Consider the following 15762-nt stretch of genomic DNA (forward strand, 5'->3'; position numbering starts at 1 on the left):
CCAGTTTTCAATGACATGCTTTTGTCATCCATCTCTCAGTAGGATTCCTTGTCATGGTATCCTTTTTGCTTTCAGGTTCATTAGCAGTTTAATACTCTGTAACTATTGAATTTTCTCATTTTTCAGTGAAAATCAGCAAATAATTTGAAATCAACTTTAAACAAAATGAAGATGATTTTACTTGAGTAGCTTCAAAGAACTCTGGTGCCAGTTGTTAGGAAAATCTGTGCCCTCACCAGAGAAGTGCATGCCGGAGTCCCTAGCCTGTGTGCCTTGGTATTCCTTGTCCTCCAAGTGGATTGCCATATGCCGTCCTCAGCCTTCCCACTGCCAGTATCTCCCTAGGTTCAGGAGAGTGTTAATTTGTTTTCTGAAAGGATAAGTTACATCGACTTGGCCAAGCCAAGAAAAAATATTTTCCACTTGATTGTAGCACAACAGTGTTCAAAAATGTTTAGTATGGATTATAATAGCTGTTTTTGTTCTCTTTGTATCCAGTATCTTTGGTCCTTTCCTTGGTTCATTAGGAAAAAGTGGCCAAGGACAGGTTGAATAAGCTAGTATTCTTCTCCAGTTGCTGTTGAGAGGTGCAATTTGGACGTATTAATTTCTTTTTTATTTTTACCTTAACCAGTACTGACTTGATAGTAAGAAATATTCATGGAGTTGGCATTTTGATCTTTTTTAAAAAAGAAAATGAAAGGAGTATATAATATATGAAGACTCCTCACTTGTACTTGGGACTATGCAAAGTTTCAAATTCACATCAAGAAACCAAATACCTTGAGTGAAAGATCTGTGTTGCAGCAGATCTTCTATGCCATACATCTTCCAAAAACATGGCCGTGAGGGGCACCTGGGTGGCTCAGTCGGTTAAGCCTCTGACTCTTGATCTCTCAGCTCAGGTCTTGATCTCAGTCAGGGTAGTAAAAAAATAAAATGGCCACTAAAATTATACTAAAACTGCTATAGTTGGTTAGTCAAAAAGTTCTTTGTTTTCCTTTTTCCCACTTGAAAGCTAGTAAAGTCTTCACAATTGCTGTTATCATCTGTTACCAATTATTACAGTGCTTATTTAGTAATTCTTTCTAGAAAAGTAGGCCCTGACACCTTTTTAATCTTGCACAAGATAATCTTAGAGGCTGTCAATATTTAAATTCACCCACTTGACTTTTGAGCATGTTTATTTTAATTTCTTCAGTCAGTTTGTGCATCTATTTTAAGATGTTGTGTTAATAGGTTTCATTCTCAGGTGAGCCAGAGAAGCTCTGTTTGTTCCCAGATCCTTTGAATTTGTACTGCTGAACACAAGGGAGACTTAAGAAGGCATAGGATCTAGGTAGATGGTACCCATCTGCCTTCATCACCAGACTGACAACTCAGTCTCCTAAACTGAAGGGTCACTGGTGTCATCTGTGTCAGTAGTAACACAGTGTTAACTTTACTGCAGTGCCCCTAAGCAGTCACTTATGACTACATAACAGGCCACATCTGTGCATCTCACAATTTTCTACTGAAACACCCCTGACAGGAAAGGACAGTGAACTCGTACCCTAAAGGTCTGAGGTAGACTGTAGAGCTGTTGGCTGATCATCTAAGTTTTTTTAAATCTGTTTTTATCTCAAGAATTCACTTAGGTTTCCTATCCTACTGCATAATATAGTTCTCCTATTAAAAGTATATGCACCTGGAAGCTATGTACTGTTGACCATGTGGCCTTGCCTGTTTCCTGGCTCCCTACATCTACTAGAGATCTGCGCCCGTCGTGTTGGGTGGTGCTGGCCATGCTTCCTACCTGCAAAGTTCATGTGCTGGGATATTCCACAGCAATCAGATAGTTTTTCCCAGCCACTGTCTGACCACTGCTCCTCTTCCTCTCCCCATCCCCGACCCCAAAATTTCTCACCCAGAAGCAGTGATCCTATCTTACTGTTTTTCCCTTTTCTTTTGGGGTAATGTAAAAAGAAGTCTTCAGAAACTTTTCTGATTCATAAATTTTCTACAGTTGCACTATTAATATGTATTAATAATTTTTTTCTAGGAACAGTCGTTCAAGTGTGTCAGGTGATTCTAAGAGAAGCATTTTAAGAAAATCTTGAGTGTGTGTTGGTACCACTTGCCTTAGTTGAAATAACTCAGAGGTGATTGTTTAATAGAGGGAAATTAATATCATTATCTTTAAGAAAAATTTGTTCAGATTTATGTGTTTCGTTCCATTTATATGTTTAATGTAAAATTTGTTGATTTCAAGGTATTTTTGACAAATGCAGCAAACGTCTTTTTGTTGGAACCATGTCCTGAAGTTCCCGTGCTCTTAAAAGAACAAGTTGATGCCTGTAAAGCTGTTTTGATTATTTTTAGGTGCATGATAATGGAGCTTACAATGAATAAAAAGACATGGTAAGTTTATTTCAAATTAATACTGTAAAACAGATGTTTCTGTTTTTCAACATAATAATTAAAACATCAAAGCCTCCACTTACTAATGGCTTTACAAAGTGAACAGTGAGATGATAATCAATCTTCTGTAACAGTTTCTGTGAATTATGAAGAAGGTAAGTATCCAGCACTTTGATAGTTTATTTTTATTATTGGCTTTAAAAATGTTACTGAATGAAAAGTAGTCATATTACTTAATAGTAGATTTTTTTCATTTTAAATTGTCATCAGACTGCTTTGTGGAAAAGCAATGTAACTGGTGTTTTATATCATTCCTCATAAGCCCAGGAGAGGTTGTTAATTGCTCTGAAATGCTGTTAACTGATTTTTATTGCTTCAAATTTGAAGCTTTAAATTCACTTTGGAAAACCAATTATCTTAAATGACAGACTGTCAGAATGACTTAATAATAGTACCGTCAAATATATAGTGGCGTCATGAAAATGTGCTTATGCGAAATGTTTTCTTTTTTTCCTTTGTTTTTGTTTGGTGTCTCTGTGTTTATAATACCCCTGAAAGTACACAGTGCTGTGGGTTTTTCCCATGCCCTCGTCCCATGAGGAGCGCATCACTCCAGCTTAGGAGGTGCTTTCAGACGTTCTCAGCAACAGAGACCTCAGAGCCACTCTGTAACCCTCTTTCTTCATGCCCCTCAGTTCTGGTTGTAAAATGCCTCTCCAGCCTGTCCTTTACGTGTTCCTCCCACCCATCGCTGCCCTGGGGCAGCCTGGCTGGGTCAGCCCTGCTGTCAGTGGGCTTTGGCCTCTGCGCTCAGTGCTCGGGGCCGCTGCAGACCAGCTCTGGTGGCCACTTCCCTCATGGAAGTCCTCGTGGGGCCCTGTTACCACGCCTGTGTTCTGGATGCTTTTTCTGGATGTCCTTGAGTCAGCACTAAAGGGAGAGCTCTGTGTGAACCTGGTGGAAAGCATAGAAATGAGGCGGGACTGACCTGGCAGGGGCCCCTGGGGCTGTGGAGTCCAGCCTTTTCCTTTCTCCCATGAAGGGAGGGTGGGTCCAAAGGAATCCCGTCAGGTAGCGAGTTCACTGGTACAGAAACCACAGGAATCAAAATGATTATTTTAGGATGTAAATTCCAGGGGCGCCTGGGTGGATCAGTCCTTGGGCATCTGCCTTCGGCTCAGGGCGTGATCCCGGTGTTCAGGGATCAAGCCCCTCATCAGGCTCCTCTGATGGGAGCCTGCTTCTTCCTCTCCCACTCGCCCTGCTTGTGTTCCCTCTCTCGCTGGCTGTCTCTCTCTCTCTGTCAAATAAATAAATAAAATCTTAAAAAAAAAAAAAGAAGTAGAATAGTTGTTGTACCAAGAGTTTTGTCTTCTCCCCAGTTACAGCCAGGACTAGCTGCAGACACCAGAGGATTTTGAATCAGTAGCTTTGCTCATGATAATAGCTGATTTCTCCGTAGCTCAGATCCTGGTTACAGTTGATCAAATAAATTTTGAGACACTAAAGGAAAATCAAGATCAAGTGCTTTTTATTTTAAAGTTCATTTTATTCCTAGTAATTTAAAATGTTTTGTTAAAAATCATTCTTCTTCCAAATGAGGGTGATTCAGTTCTCTTGTTGGCTCGTTGGTTTTAGACGCCCATGGTGGTGAGGATCCGAGCAAACCTGTGTGTGTACATTTCTCGAGAGCTCTGGGATGACTTCCTTGGTGTGCTGTCCTCCCTCACGGAATGGGAAGAACTCATAAACGAATGGGCCAACATCATGGACTCCTTGACAGCAGTGTTGGCGAGAACTGTTTACAGAGTTGAGATGACAAACCTACCTCTGGACAAATTAAGTGAACAAAAGGAAAAGAAGCAGTGAGGCAAAGGTACTTCTACTCTTACCAGATGTCTGAGACGGAGGCGGAGTGTGTCTATACATATAGGCAATTAATGTATGGAATTTTGGAATAAACCATACAGGCCGTGTCTTTTTAATGGTGGTGTCGGATGGTGTTTCATAGCACTCTGTTCTCATAGTAAGGATGATGAATTTATGAAGGGGCTGTGGAGGAAGAAAGAAGATGAAGGGGAATAGCAGTAGTAGCAAGAATAATAATAATAATGGCTTGTGCTTCTATGTATTCTCTCTCTTCACCCTCTTGGTAACTTCTGAGTTACTATCCGGGTATCACAGACAGAAACTGAAGTACAGAGAGTCCATGGTGATGGACTCACTCAAGGTACCTAGCTGAGAAGTGGGAAAGCCAGAAATCAAAGCTGGGCAAGTCCAGCTCCAGGCACCACACTAGAAAGACGTATTTCAGTGCCTGCTTAGGCAAGGTAGAAAAATTCTGAGTGTTTCAGATGGGAGTCATTTTGGCTTTTGTTGTGTTTCTGGGTAAAAGTTGTTTTGAGACCTCGAGTCAGATCAAGGTGGAAAACATCAGTGGTGGTTTCTACTGGGGACAACAATTTGTCTTCATTACTGTTTTAATGCTGTGACACAGTATTGGGATTAATTTACTTGTACTCCAATTTATTGTGTAAAGATTTTGAGGCAGTTCATAGAAGTACCTATAATACAATAGATAAAATGCGTAAGGACACTGGGGCAAATTTAAAGGGAGTGGAGTTGCCGGAGTGGTTAAGATGCCAGAATGCATGCCAGAGAGCCCCCTATGCTTGCTAGGGAGGGAGAAGGGGAGCAAGCTTAGATTTGACTCTGATCTTCACAGGGTTACAGCAGAGGATCACAGATTACAAAAGGGGAAAATCGACAGCTTAGGTGATACGTAGCTTTTCCTGGTCCTAAAACTTGGGAGGAGTTTCCTCTCCAAAGATGCATAAAGTATACATTGCTTGCTTTGGGTAGACTATAACCTCAGCAATAGCCTTATTATAGACTGTATCAGCTTTTCCTGTGTGACAGATCACCCCAAAACATAGTGACTTAAAGGAACAGCCCATTGTTTAAATCATGTTTTTATGAGTTGGCAGTTTGGGTTGGACACAGTTGGGCAGTTCTGCTGGATTCACTCCTGTGTTTGCAGTCAGCTAGGCTGTCAAATAATCAGCCAGGCAGCTCTAGGGTTGGCCAGCTGTCAGCTGGGGTAGTGATGGGGGGACTTGGCCATATACCTTTTATTGCCCAGCAGGCCAGCTCAGGCTTTTTTTGTGAGGTTTTAGGTTTCCAGGAGCAGCAACAGGGCAAGCCCAGATTTTCAAATGCATTTCAAATCTCTGCTTGCTCATTTTGGTACCAAAGTAAGTCATGTGATGAAGCCCAGGGTCGTTGTGGGAGAGGACCACAGAGGATGTGGATGTGGGGAGGTGTGAACCAATTATGGTGATTACTTAACCATATAAACATGTCATTAATGGGACTGATTCTTATAATAGCTTCACTGCAGTCTGTGAGTGGCTGTATTTATTTATAGGAAGGTAAACAATCTGAAAAAACACTGTTTATGGAATGATACAGAATGAATTCAATTATGTAATTAATGCCTATGGCAAATATTTCCGATTTATCTATCATATTGCTTATGAGGAGATAATGCTAAGTGAAATAAGTCAAGCAGAGAAAGACCATTATCATATGGTTTCTCTCATCTATGGAACTTAAGAACTAGGAAGATCGGTAGGAGAAGAAAGGGATAAAGAAAGGGGGGGGTAATCAGAAGGGGGAATGAAGCATGAGAGACTATGGACTCTGAGAAACAAACTGTGGGCTACAGAGGGGATGGGGGTGGGGGAATGGGATGGGCTGGTGATGGGTAGTAAGGAGGGCATGTATTGCATGGTGCACTGGGTGTTATGCACAACTAATGAATCATCTAACTTTGCATCAAAAACCAGGGATGTGCTATATGGTGACTAACATAATAAAAAATTTTTTTAAAATAAATAAAAATAAAAATGAATTTAAGTGTTCATTATAGAAATACTTGCCTTCTAAGCACTGGATTTGTGGAAACAAAATATACTCTCAGGAACCTGGGTGTGAAAACGACCCATAGGCGGCAGCCGCCAGCACATTACCTGTGCAGAAAGCTCTGTCTCATTCTCTTTTCTCCTGTATTTCTCTTGGATCCTTGACCACTCGTTTGAAATACTTGACCAGAGCTCTATGAGAGGAAAGCAGAGAAGTGGTACCTAATTTTGCAACAAGAGAAGCAGTTGGATTTATGAAATTTGCTGAGTAACACAGGCTGTGCAATGAATGATAATGAAGTCAGCCTTTAGATTATTTTTCTTGTCTTATCCTTTATCAGGCTGTGTTCTAGATTCTCTGAAAGGAGCCACTGTGGGGAGATCATTTTCTCTCAGCTGGTGGAGCCACCCGGATGTGGCCAAGTCAATGCGATCGAGGAGCGCCACCGCATCTGGGGCACTGGGAGCTGAGAAAGCAAGAAATATTGTTCGCCAGGAAGCAACTGGTAAATGTTTATTTAAGTGTTTCTCTGAGGTCTAGTTGCTATCTAAGATGGATTTATAGGCATAAAATGTTTTAAAAGCTTTAAAATTCGACTCAGAACATAAATACATGGCCTTTTATTAAGTAGGATGTTTCCGTATCTTTTAATTGTCTCTTCTGTTCTCTTCAAATCTGTTTTTGATACTTATTTCTGAATCGTTCATTGTGAAAAAGAACTTGAGGTGTCACTACTGAGTGAGATATATGTGCAAAAGAGAGAAAATAGATATTTTGTTAGAAGCCTGAAACAAATAGATTCTCAGTAATCGCACAGCTGCATTACTGTTGTTGAGCAGCGTTAATCTTAGTGTGGCGCTGTTCCAACACAGAAAAAGAGAATAATGCACATAGTTTGCAGGACTGGAGGGGAATATCGAAGTGCCTTGCTTCTTTTGGGGAATGGAGCTTTCCATGCCTGGAGCTGTTGTCCTTCTAGCCTGTTCCCTCAGTGAAAAACAATGGAATGAAATCCACGGTCTCCAAGCAGGCTCAGTCCAGATTCTCAGCTCCCTGAGGTCCAGCTCTGACCTGTAACCCCTACATAGGACATGAGTCTTGCATGGGAAATTGCTAGGTGAACAAAGGTCCCCCTGTTCTCTAGGAGCTGTTCAAGAAGCTGCTGCCCCATCAGTGCCTGGGCTCCATCTGGTCCAAGCGCAATAAGCCTGGCAGTGAGCACCTGGCACCCACAGTCCGGGCCACTGTCGCCCAGTTCAACGGTGTGGCCAAGTGTGTCATCACCACCTGCCTTGGCAACCCAAGCATGACAGCCCGGGACAGGGCCATGGTGGTGGAGCACTGGATCAAGGTGGCCAAGGTATGCAATGGGAAGCCCAGCTGAGGTGCTCTCCTGAGCCTTGGACACTGATCTTCCCTTGATCAAGTCTCAGGGTTGAAGGCCCTGGTCTTTGCCCTAGGGACTGTGCAGTCCCTAGGCTCTTCTGTCCAGGGGCATGCTGACCTCAACTTGCATGGCCCCATGCTGGGATGCTTGGTTTCTGCCTGGCTCCTTCCTTGGAGTGGGGTAAAATCCTCCTCCTCCACAGCAGTGGGACTCTCTGGGCCTCACGTGTGCCCTTCGGCAGGTCCCTGGACAGAGGCTTCCTCCAGCAGGAGTGCTTTCCCCAAGGGGGACTGAAGCTTGAGAGCCAATCGGGCGCCGGCTCCCCACGTGACAGCCCATTCTCTTCCCTCCCCAGGCCTGTCAAACCCTGAGGAACTACTCCTCCCTGCATGCCATCCTCTCGGCTCTGCAGAGTGTCTCAATTCACTGCCTTGAGATGACATGGGAGAAAGTTTCCAGGTGAGTGGGTCTCACTCCATGGAGGGACCAGGATGGACAAGGAAGGTCCCAGAGGCCTGTCCTCTTCCCCTTCAGGCAGCTTGGACCTTCTGGGAGGCAGCAAACCCCGACCACAGGACCTGGGCGGGTGGGTGGGTCTCTCAGCCTCCCTGGTGAAGAGGCCACCATGCCTCCCGCTTTAGAAATCAGTTTTGCCAAATGTCCCACACAGGGCTGAGCTGCTTTAAATCTTTTCACGTGTTTCCTTGACAGCCACTAAGCTCTCTGCCCATTTGAACCCAAAATTGACCCAAACAGCGTTTCTCAATGAATATGGGAAGCGAAGCCCAGGATGAGCCACATGAGAGCTCCCTCCCATGTCCTACAAAGACCTTAGTGCTCAGAGGAACCCAGAAGAAACCCTCAACCAGGCAGGTTGACACTTTGGGGTTCTCAAAGAAAAGGCACTCGCACTCAACCCTGCCACATTATTCGTCCATTGATCCTGCCTCCCTTGCCTCTGTTCAGGAAGCCATTGAGGATCTTTCAAAAGCTGTGCAGCAAGGACACCACACAGGGCAGGAACCTGCTCATCAAGGTAGCCTGGAAGGTGCAGGTCTGGAAAGAGAGGAGGGGTGGGAGGGAACAGGGTCCTGAGTGGATGAAGTTGGGATGGTCTGAAGCATTCCTTGGGGAGGGGAAGCCTTTGGCATGAATGTGGCGACAGCCTAGGTGATGATGTCATTGGCGGTGAGGGGGCAAGCAGGTGGTGTCCAAGCAGACTCCCTAGCCTAGACACCCTCTCCCTCTGTGTCGACAGCTGCTCCACGTAGTCACCTGGGGTGGGCCAGGAAGCTGGAGCGTTTTCAGGGGAGGGTCCTGTGGGCAACAGAGAACAGGGACATATCCCACCCTCCCCCTCATGACACAGGGTGTCATGCCCTTCCTTGGCACTTTCTTCACCGAGCTGGTGATATTGGATACCGCCATGGAGGACTATCTGGAGGTGGGTGAGCCTGAGGATTGTGGGGGAGGGACCAGAATCCGGAGGTTTGGGATCAGAGCACCCCTGTACTGAGCCCTGAGCTCTCAGGACTCGACAAACCTCCCCTCATGACAGCCTCACAACTGCCCCTGTGAGCCTGGGGGCTGTTGCCCATCTCAGGGATGAGCCAGGGGAGGCTGCAGTTAGGATACTGCTCCCGGTGCCGAAGACTGGTGAAACAGCAGAGCTTGCTGAAGGTAAAGCTGCATGAGGTCTGTCTGAGTGGACCTCAGCCTCCCCTGGTGAGGTTGCCCATGGGGGGAGAATGAAGTCAGGACCCTCCACATCAGCAAGCACCTCAGTCGCCGCAGCAGCCCCTTCCTGCCTGAGGCTTCAGCCTCCCCTACTGTCTTCTGACAGGGTGGTGCTGCAGGGTCCCGACCTGTAGCCAGTCCATCTGCCCCATGTCCTCCTTTCTCTGGACTCCAGAGCCTCGCCTAGATCCCAGGCCCGCTATTTGTGTATGCACGGCCCCCTTACGGGTCCTGGCCTTGGTGCAGCATGAGAAGGGATGGGAATCAAGTACTCCTAAGAACCAGTGGGCTCGTTCTGATGGACTTTGTTTGTCTGCTTTCCAGGGGAATGAGATCAACCACCAGAAAAGAAATAAGGTAAGCATATGTGACCCTTCCCGGAGGGAAGGGTAGGGAGTGGGCCTCAGAGATGTCCCTGGCAAGAACAATGCTTGGCCCCATCCCCTCCACATCACATTTCCTGGGATCCCTTGAGAATAAAGCAGTGCAAGACCCATCCCATTAGGAGGTGGGGACAGACGCATGGCATCCAGGAGAACTTCCCGGAGGAGGGGCTACTGATACTCACCTCTGAGAACAGGTGGAGACTGGATGAATCTGCATGCAGGAGGGTGGCCATGTGTGCCAGGACCCGACGGGTCCCTGGTCCCGCTGCTCAACCCTCACCAGGCCCTGCAGCTTCCTTCCAAGGCTCCCTATACATCCTTTGCTTCTCTCTCTCTCAGGAATACCAGGTCCTGACGGATATCATGCTGCTCCAGGTGGCTTCCGAGAATTACACCCTAGAGCCCAAGGATCCTTTTCAGGCCTGGTTCCAGGCTATGGAGCCACTCAGCAAGGCTGAGAGGTGAGGCCCATCAGGAGCTTGGTCGGTGAGGGTCGGGTGGACTCTTTCTGCTGGCCACTCCTGGGATCCTTCTTCCCCGGGCAGCCTCAGGCCTTGTTGCTGGGACGCCAGACTCCAGCTGTGGGCAAACACTGGCAGGGACTCTTGAATGGAAGCTCCTGCGCAACTCATAAGTGTCCCTCTGTCCTTAGCTACACCCTGTCCTGCCATCTGGAGCCCTAGTCCTAGCTGGTCAGCAGCACTCAAGAAGGAGAAGAACTGGCCGCAGTCAACCTCAGGGCTGAGCAAGTGTCTGGTGGCCCTGCAGGGATTCCTCAGCAGCTGCATATGGGCGGTCCGAGCGCCCCATTTACTCCACGCCCCTTCCCCCCTTCTATTTCCTTATGTAGGGGGCACCATTTAGTTGTTTTAAATAGTTACGTGATAGATTTGCATATTAGGAGATTAAAGCCCTTGTTTTGTTTTAGAGCCCAGGAGTGTAATTTCGGTATTTTACTTCCTACAGTAATGGAAAACTAGCACAGACTCTCATATTCGTTCCTGACCTAGGAAATCTTCCAGAGTCATCAGCTACTGTATGTGGGAGGAAGGAGAAGAGCCAGCCCTCCTCCCTAGGCACTGGAGGGCACCCCCAAATCTCCCTTACTCAGAGCACAGGTCCATTTCAGTACAGTGAATTTGGGCAAACAGCAGAGACAGCCCCTCAGAACTCCTGAGATTTAGAGGTTGCAGGGACTTTCCCAGGAATAGCAACAACCACTGAAAGTGGGAGTCTTTAAGACTTCTACGCCCTAGAACTCCTTCCTGCCCCAGGACTGGGGTTGCCTTTCTCCGCTCTAAGTCCAGGAAGACTGTGTCCTGCTTCTTCCGTTGAGGTGCTTTTTTGTTTTTGTGTTTGGTTTGGTTTTGCTACAGTATTTGGAACTTGTAGTATTCTAGTTCAGTCTCTGGAACTGCATCAGCACGTAGTGGGGAAAAACATGTAAGGAGATCAAAACCTGCATGTGAAGGGGACAAAGCCAGAGGAAGATAATTTGCAGATGGACTCAGGGCAGGCAGGACTTTTTAGCCTCAGTCTCCCTGTTGGCCATTTACCAAGTTTGGAATCTTTCTGGGATCCTTGTCAATGATCTTTGGATTCCTTTCCCTGCTTGTTTTGTGTGTGGGGAAAAGATGGTAGGGGTACCTTAAAGGACACACCTGAGCCTGGTTCCATGAACATCTATGCTGACCTAGGAGCCAGGATTTCCGGCATTCGTGCATCTCCTTATGCAGTTTTTCTGAAGCAGTAGTTCCCTCCAGGCCCCAGGCTCTGTGTCAGATCCACGGTAGCCACTGTTCCCTGGCTGGCATCTGATGGATCAGGGATGAGCTCTCTCTTGCCAGGATATTGTGCCATATCCTTGACCAGAGAAACCCACACTCTCCTTGCTGTCCGAGGTGACTTTTAGGTCCATGTTTTCTGAAGTCCATCATCTCTATTTTTTTATAATAATATTTTTTTTATTATGTTAGTCACCATACAGTGTATCCCTACTTTTTGATGTAAAGTTCCATGATTCATTACTTGCATATAACACCCAGTGCATCATGCAATATGTGCCCTCCTTAATACCAAACACCAGCCTAACCCAATTCCCCACCCTCCTCCTATCTAAAGCCCTCAGTTTGTTTCCCAGAGTCCATAGTCTCTCATGGTTCATTCCCCCTTCTGTTTACCCCCACTTCAGTCTTCCCTTCCTTCTCCTACCGATCTTCCTACTTCTTATGTTCCATAAACGAGTGAAACCATATGATAATTCTCCTTCTCTGTTTGACTTATTTCGCTTAGCATTATCTCCTCCAGTCCCGTCCATGTTGCAGCAAATGCTGAGAAATCATGCTTTTTGATGGCTGAGTAATATTCCATTGTCACTAATATTCAGCAGTTTACACACTCAGTCTCAGTTTGCACACTTACACTGACTTGTCCAAAATTGGGTACTCAGCCTGAGCCCCCAGACCTACTGGGTCCCCTGCACATTGAAAGTTAGCAGATGAGAAGCATCTAGCATGCAACTGGTTGCCAAAACAAAGCAGGGGTAGGAATACTTCTATCAGACAAAACAGAATGTAAAAAAAAAAAAAAAAGAAAGAGTAGTGAGTCACAAAGAAGGACACTGTGTCCCAATCATGGAGACAATGCAACAAGAAGATAGAACAATTTTAAATATTTAGACACCCATCATAGGAGGACCCAAATACATAAAACAGCTAATAGCAAACATCAGGCAACTAACTGAATGTAATACAATACCGTAGGGGATCTAACACCCGACTTCTATTAATGAAGACATGATCCAAACTGAAAATCAACAAGGAAACCGTGGCTTTGGGTGATGCCCTGGTTTTAACAGAAGCATGCAGAACATTCCATCCTCCAACAGCACAATACTCATTCCTTTCGATTGCACATGGAACGTCCTCCAGAACAGATCACATATTAGGCTACCGAACAAGTCTCCACTAATTCAAAAAGATGGAAGTCATAGCATACATCTTTTCTGACCACAATGGTATGGACTAGAAATCAACCACAAGAGAAAAACCTGGAAAGACCATGAACACAGGGAGGGAAAGAACACGCTACCAAGAAATGAGTGGGTCAACCAGGAATTCAAAATAGAAAAAAAAAATTACATGGAATCAAAGAACAATGACAAGACAAGCGTCCCAAAACTTTGGGATACAACAAAAGTGAATCTTAGAGGACCGGTTACAGCAATACAGGCCAGCTCCAAAAGCAAGAAAAATCTCCCATCCCATAACCTGACACAAAGGGATCTAGCATAAGAACAACAGAGAGCTCTAGAGCAGGGGATCAGCCTTGGCGAGTTGGAGCTCTTGCTGTTGGGCCCATGCATAGCCTCCATCCTTGCTCAATTTCCCATGAGGTATGGTGTTCTTTCCTCTCCTGCACAACAACTCCCACCATGGCCACTGGGGAATCAACCCTTTATGGAATTCTAGAATGCTAGAAACTGCCAAAAAGGCCCAGGAAACAACCATGCCTTCCCCATTTGATATATCAAGGTGCCGATTAGCTTTCTCTTTGGGGAACATTCAACAGTGGTTTTTTGAGACATCGTCTTAGGCCCGGATCCCCTGGGGATCTCGTGAAAATACAGATTCTGATTCAGTAACACTGGGAGGGACCTGAGACTCTGCATTTCCAACACGCTCTCTGCGGATGCTGAGGCCACTTGTCCACGGACCACACTGAGAAAGAGGGCGCTAGCGGGCCATTTGACCAAAGTTATCTGTTTCACCACTGAAAACAGAATTTTCAGCAACAGTTTGGCCGCAATGAGCAGGCCTTTTTATTGTCAGGAAGATAAACAGCCAGGGCAGGGCTTTGTCCACACCTGCAGGCCTCTCCTCCTCTTCTCTTCCAGGGCATATGGAGGCAGGATGGAAGGAGGTCAGTAGTTTAGGAGCTTCTTTAGGTCAGTGGGTTTTCTTTCCTGTGCCCTCCTGTATCTCTACGATGTGTGCAGAGCACAAAGTCCTCCCAAGAGGGATGGCCAAGGCTGAAAGGGGGTAAGGTGGGAGCCTGAGCTCCTGAGTCAGCCCCGGCCTGTGGGCAGAGGCAGGAGCTAGGGGCCACTCTGTGCATGGTGCATGGACTCACTTGCAAGTCCCCATGAACGGGCCAGAGGAGCTTCAGAGAGGACTGGCAGAAGACCCAATATTGCTCCAGGCGACAGAGGAGGGAAAAGACTGAGGTTGGTTCATGGCTGAATGGGCTTGGATGTGGCTGCAGCATGGAAATTGGCTGCAGATATACTACAGCCCCATTCAGGGTAGTCTTGATAGAATGCAGCGATGGGAAATTCTTTCGAGCATTTCAAAATTCTTTCAATTCTTTCAGGTGGTATGGAAAGAAAAGCAGCCTGAGGAAAGAATATACATTGGCTCATGGCAGTGGTAGATGATTTGGCTCATTGGTCAGGGACTGGGAGGAAGAAGATTTACGACAAGGAGGCCTGGGTAACAGACATGTAGGTGGACCCATGGAAGTGGGCACCAGGTATGATGATCTTTGCATCACACATTGACATCCGCCCAAGCGCATTCAACCTGGAAAAGGCACTAAGCAGCCGAGTACATCTTGGCCACTTGATATCCATTCTAGCCTCTCACATTGCCCATCCCAGTGCTAGCATAACAGGCTCAGGAATGGACATGGTGACAGGGATGGAAGGCAGGGCCCCAAGATCTTCCCATTTCTTCTTTCAGCAACTATGCTCTGAGCGCTCAGCCTGTGCCAGGTGAGTTGGTGGGCCCCAGTGCAGTCTGCAAATGGCCAAGTTGTTTCTGCTGTTCTGATGGAGAACACCTTGAAAGCAAGATATGTGAAAGAACAGAGCAGATATTATACTCCAGTTATCAGCACAGTGTAGTAGGGAGGGCTAGGGAGTCATAGGAGAGGAGGGTCTGGAAGGCCTCCACGTGGTGACATCTGCTGGTAGCAGATTGACAAGAGGGAGCAAGAGCTGCACACCTCTGGGAACAGTGTGTCAGGGAGAGGGCACCTCTGGGGCCGAATCTCTCAGACAGAAACTAGTTTGACCAGAGAAGATTTGGAAAGTGGCCAGAGTGACTGGTGGAGGCTGGGAGGTGAGAACAAGAGATGGCAGTGGATGGGAGGGCCAGGTGCCGAAGCCTGGTCGACTGTGTTAGCTATCTGTTTGTCTCTGAGAACACTACCAGAAAGCTTAGCACTTCTGAAGTGTGATATTTCCTAGCTCCCAATTCGGGGGGGCCCTGGAATCTCCGCACAGTTGAGACTGGGTGTTTCTGCCCCCAGGTCTCTGTGTGATGCAGTCTGTGCCTCACCTGAAGCCCAACTGTGGTAAGATTTGCTCCCAAGTCACTGATGTGACTAATGTCAGGATTTAGCTCAGACTCAACAAAGTGGGTTTAAGCGAAATCCTGAGCTTGAGTTCTTTTCTGCCTATTAGCCTGGGCACTCCCTAGGTTCCTTCCTCTGTGGGCCTTTATGTAGGGCAGTTCTAAACACCAGTGCTTGCTTCCCCAGTCCAGGGATACAGGAGAGAAAGGAAGGGGACAGAAGAGAGTAACAGGAAAGTGACAATGTTTTGTCATTAATACTTAAAGGTGACATCCATCTCTTCAACTATATTCTCTTGGTCAGAAACCTATTAGCAACCAGGCAGTGGATAGACAGGGAGGTATATAGCACGGATGGGGACCCCTGGGAGCCACTGTGGAGACAACGTGGTGGTATAGTCACCACATTTCATCCAGACCAAGAAACGGAGGTAAGCTTTAAAGTCGATGTGTGTTATGTTAACGTGGGTTTGACTCCTGTGTGGCATTTAAGAGACAAAAAGAAAGAACAACAAGAAAACAAACAAAAAACCAGTCTCAAATGTAGAGCACAGACTAGGGATGGCCAGGTGGG

The 15762-nt window shown here is 46.3% G+C and overlaps 1 protein-coding gene across 3 annotated transcripts in view; it reads left to right on the top strand.

Annotated features, from left to right (window-relative positions):
* The window catches only part of LOC125283109 (ral guanine nucleotide dissociation stimulator-like), a 107588-nt gene extending 95497 nt beyond the window's left edge, over window positions 1-12091 (top strand). For 2 of the 3 annotated variants that reach the window (XR_008959417.1, XR_008959418.1), the window contains 2 exons: window positions 2252-2400; window positions 4039-4239. Coding sequence is in view for 1 of the 3 variants with exons in the window: in XM_057312705.1 (XP_057168688.1) it covers window positions 6737-6829; window positions 7469-7684; window positions 8067-8170; window positions 8678-8747; window positions 9773-9805; window positions 10174-10295; window positions 10487-10517 (669 nt within the window). In the remaining 2 variants the exon portion in view is untranslated. Of the gene's footprint in view, window positions 1-2251; window positions 2401-4038; window positions 4277-6664; window positions 6830-7468; window positions 7685-8066; window positions 8171-8677; window positions 8748-9772; window positions 9806-10173; window positions 10296-10486 lie in introns of those variants that run through there. The other variant, XM_057312705.1, reaches the window with a different exon arrangement.
* The last annotated feature ends 3671 nt before the right edge of the window (window positions 12092-15762 follow it).

This window comes from Ursus arctos, unplaced genomic scaffold (assembly GCF_023065955.2).
Source record: "Ursus arctos isolate Adak ecotype North America unplaced genomic scaffold, UrsArc2.0 scaffold_16, whole genome shotgun sequence".
Lineage (NCBI taxonomy): Eukaryota > Metazoa > Chordata > Mammalia > Carnivora > Ursidae > Ursus > Ursus arctos.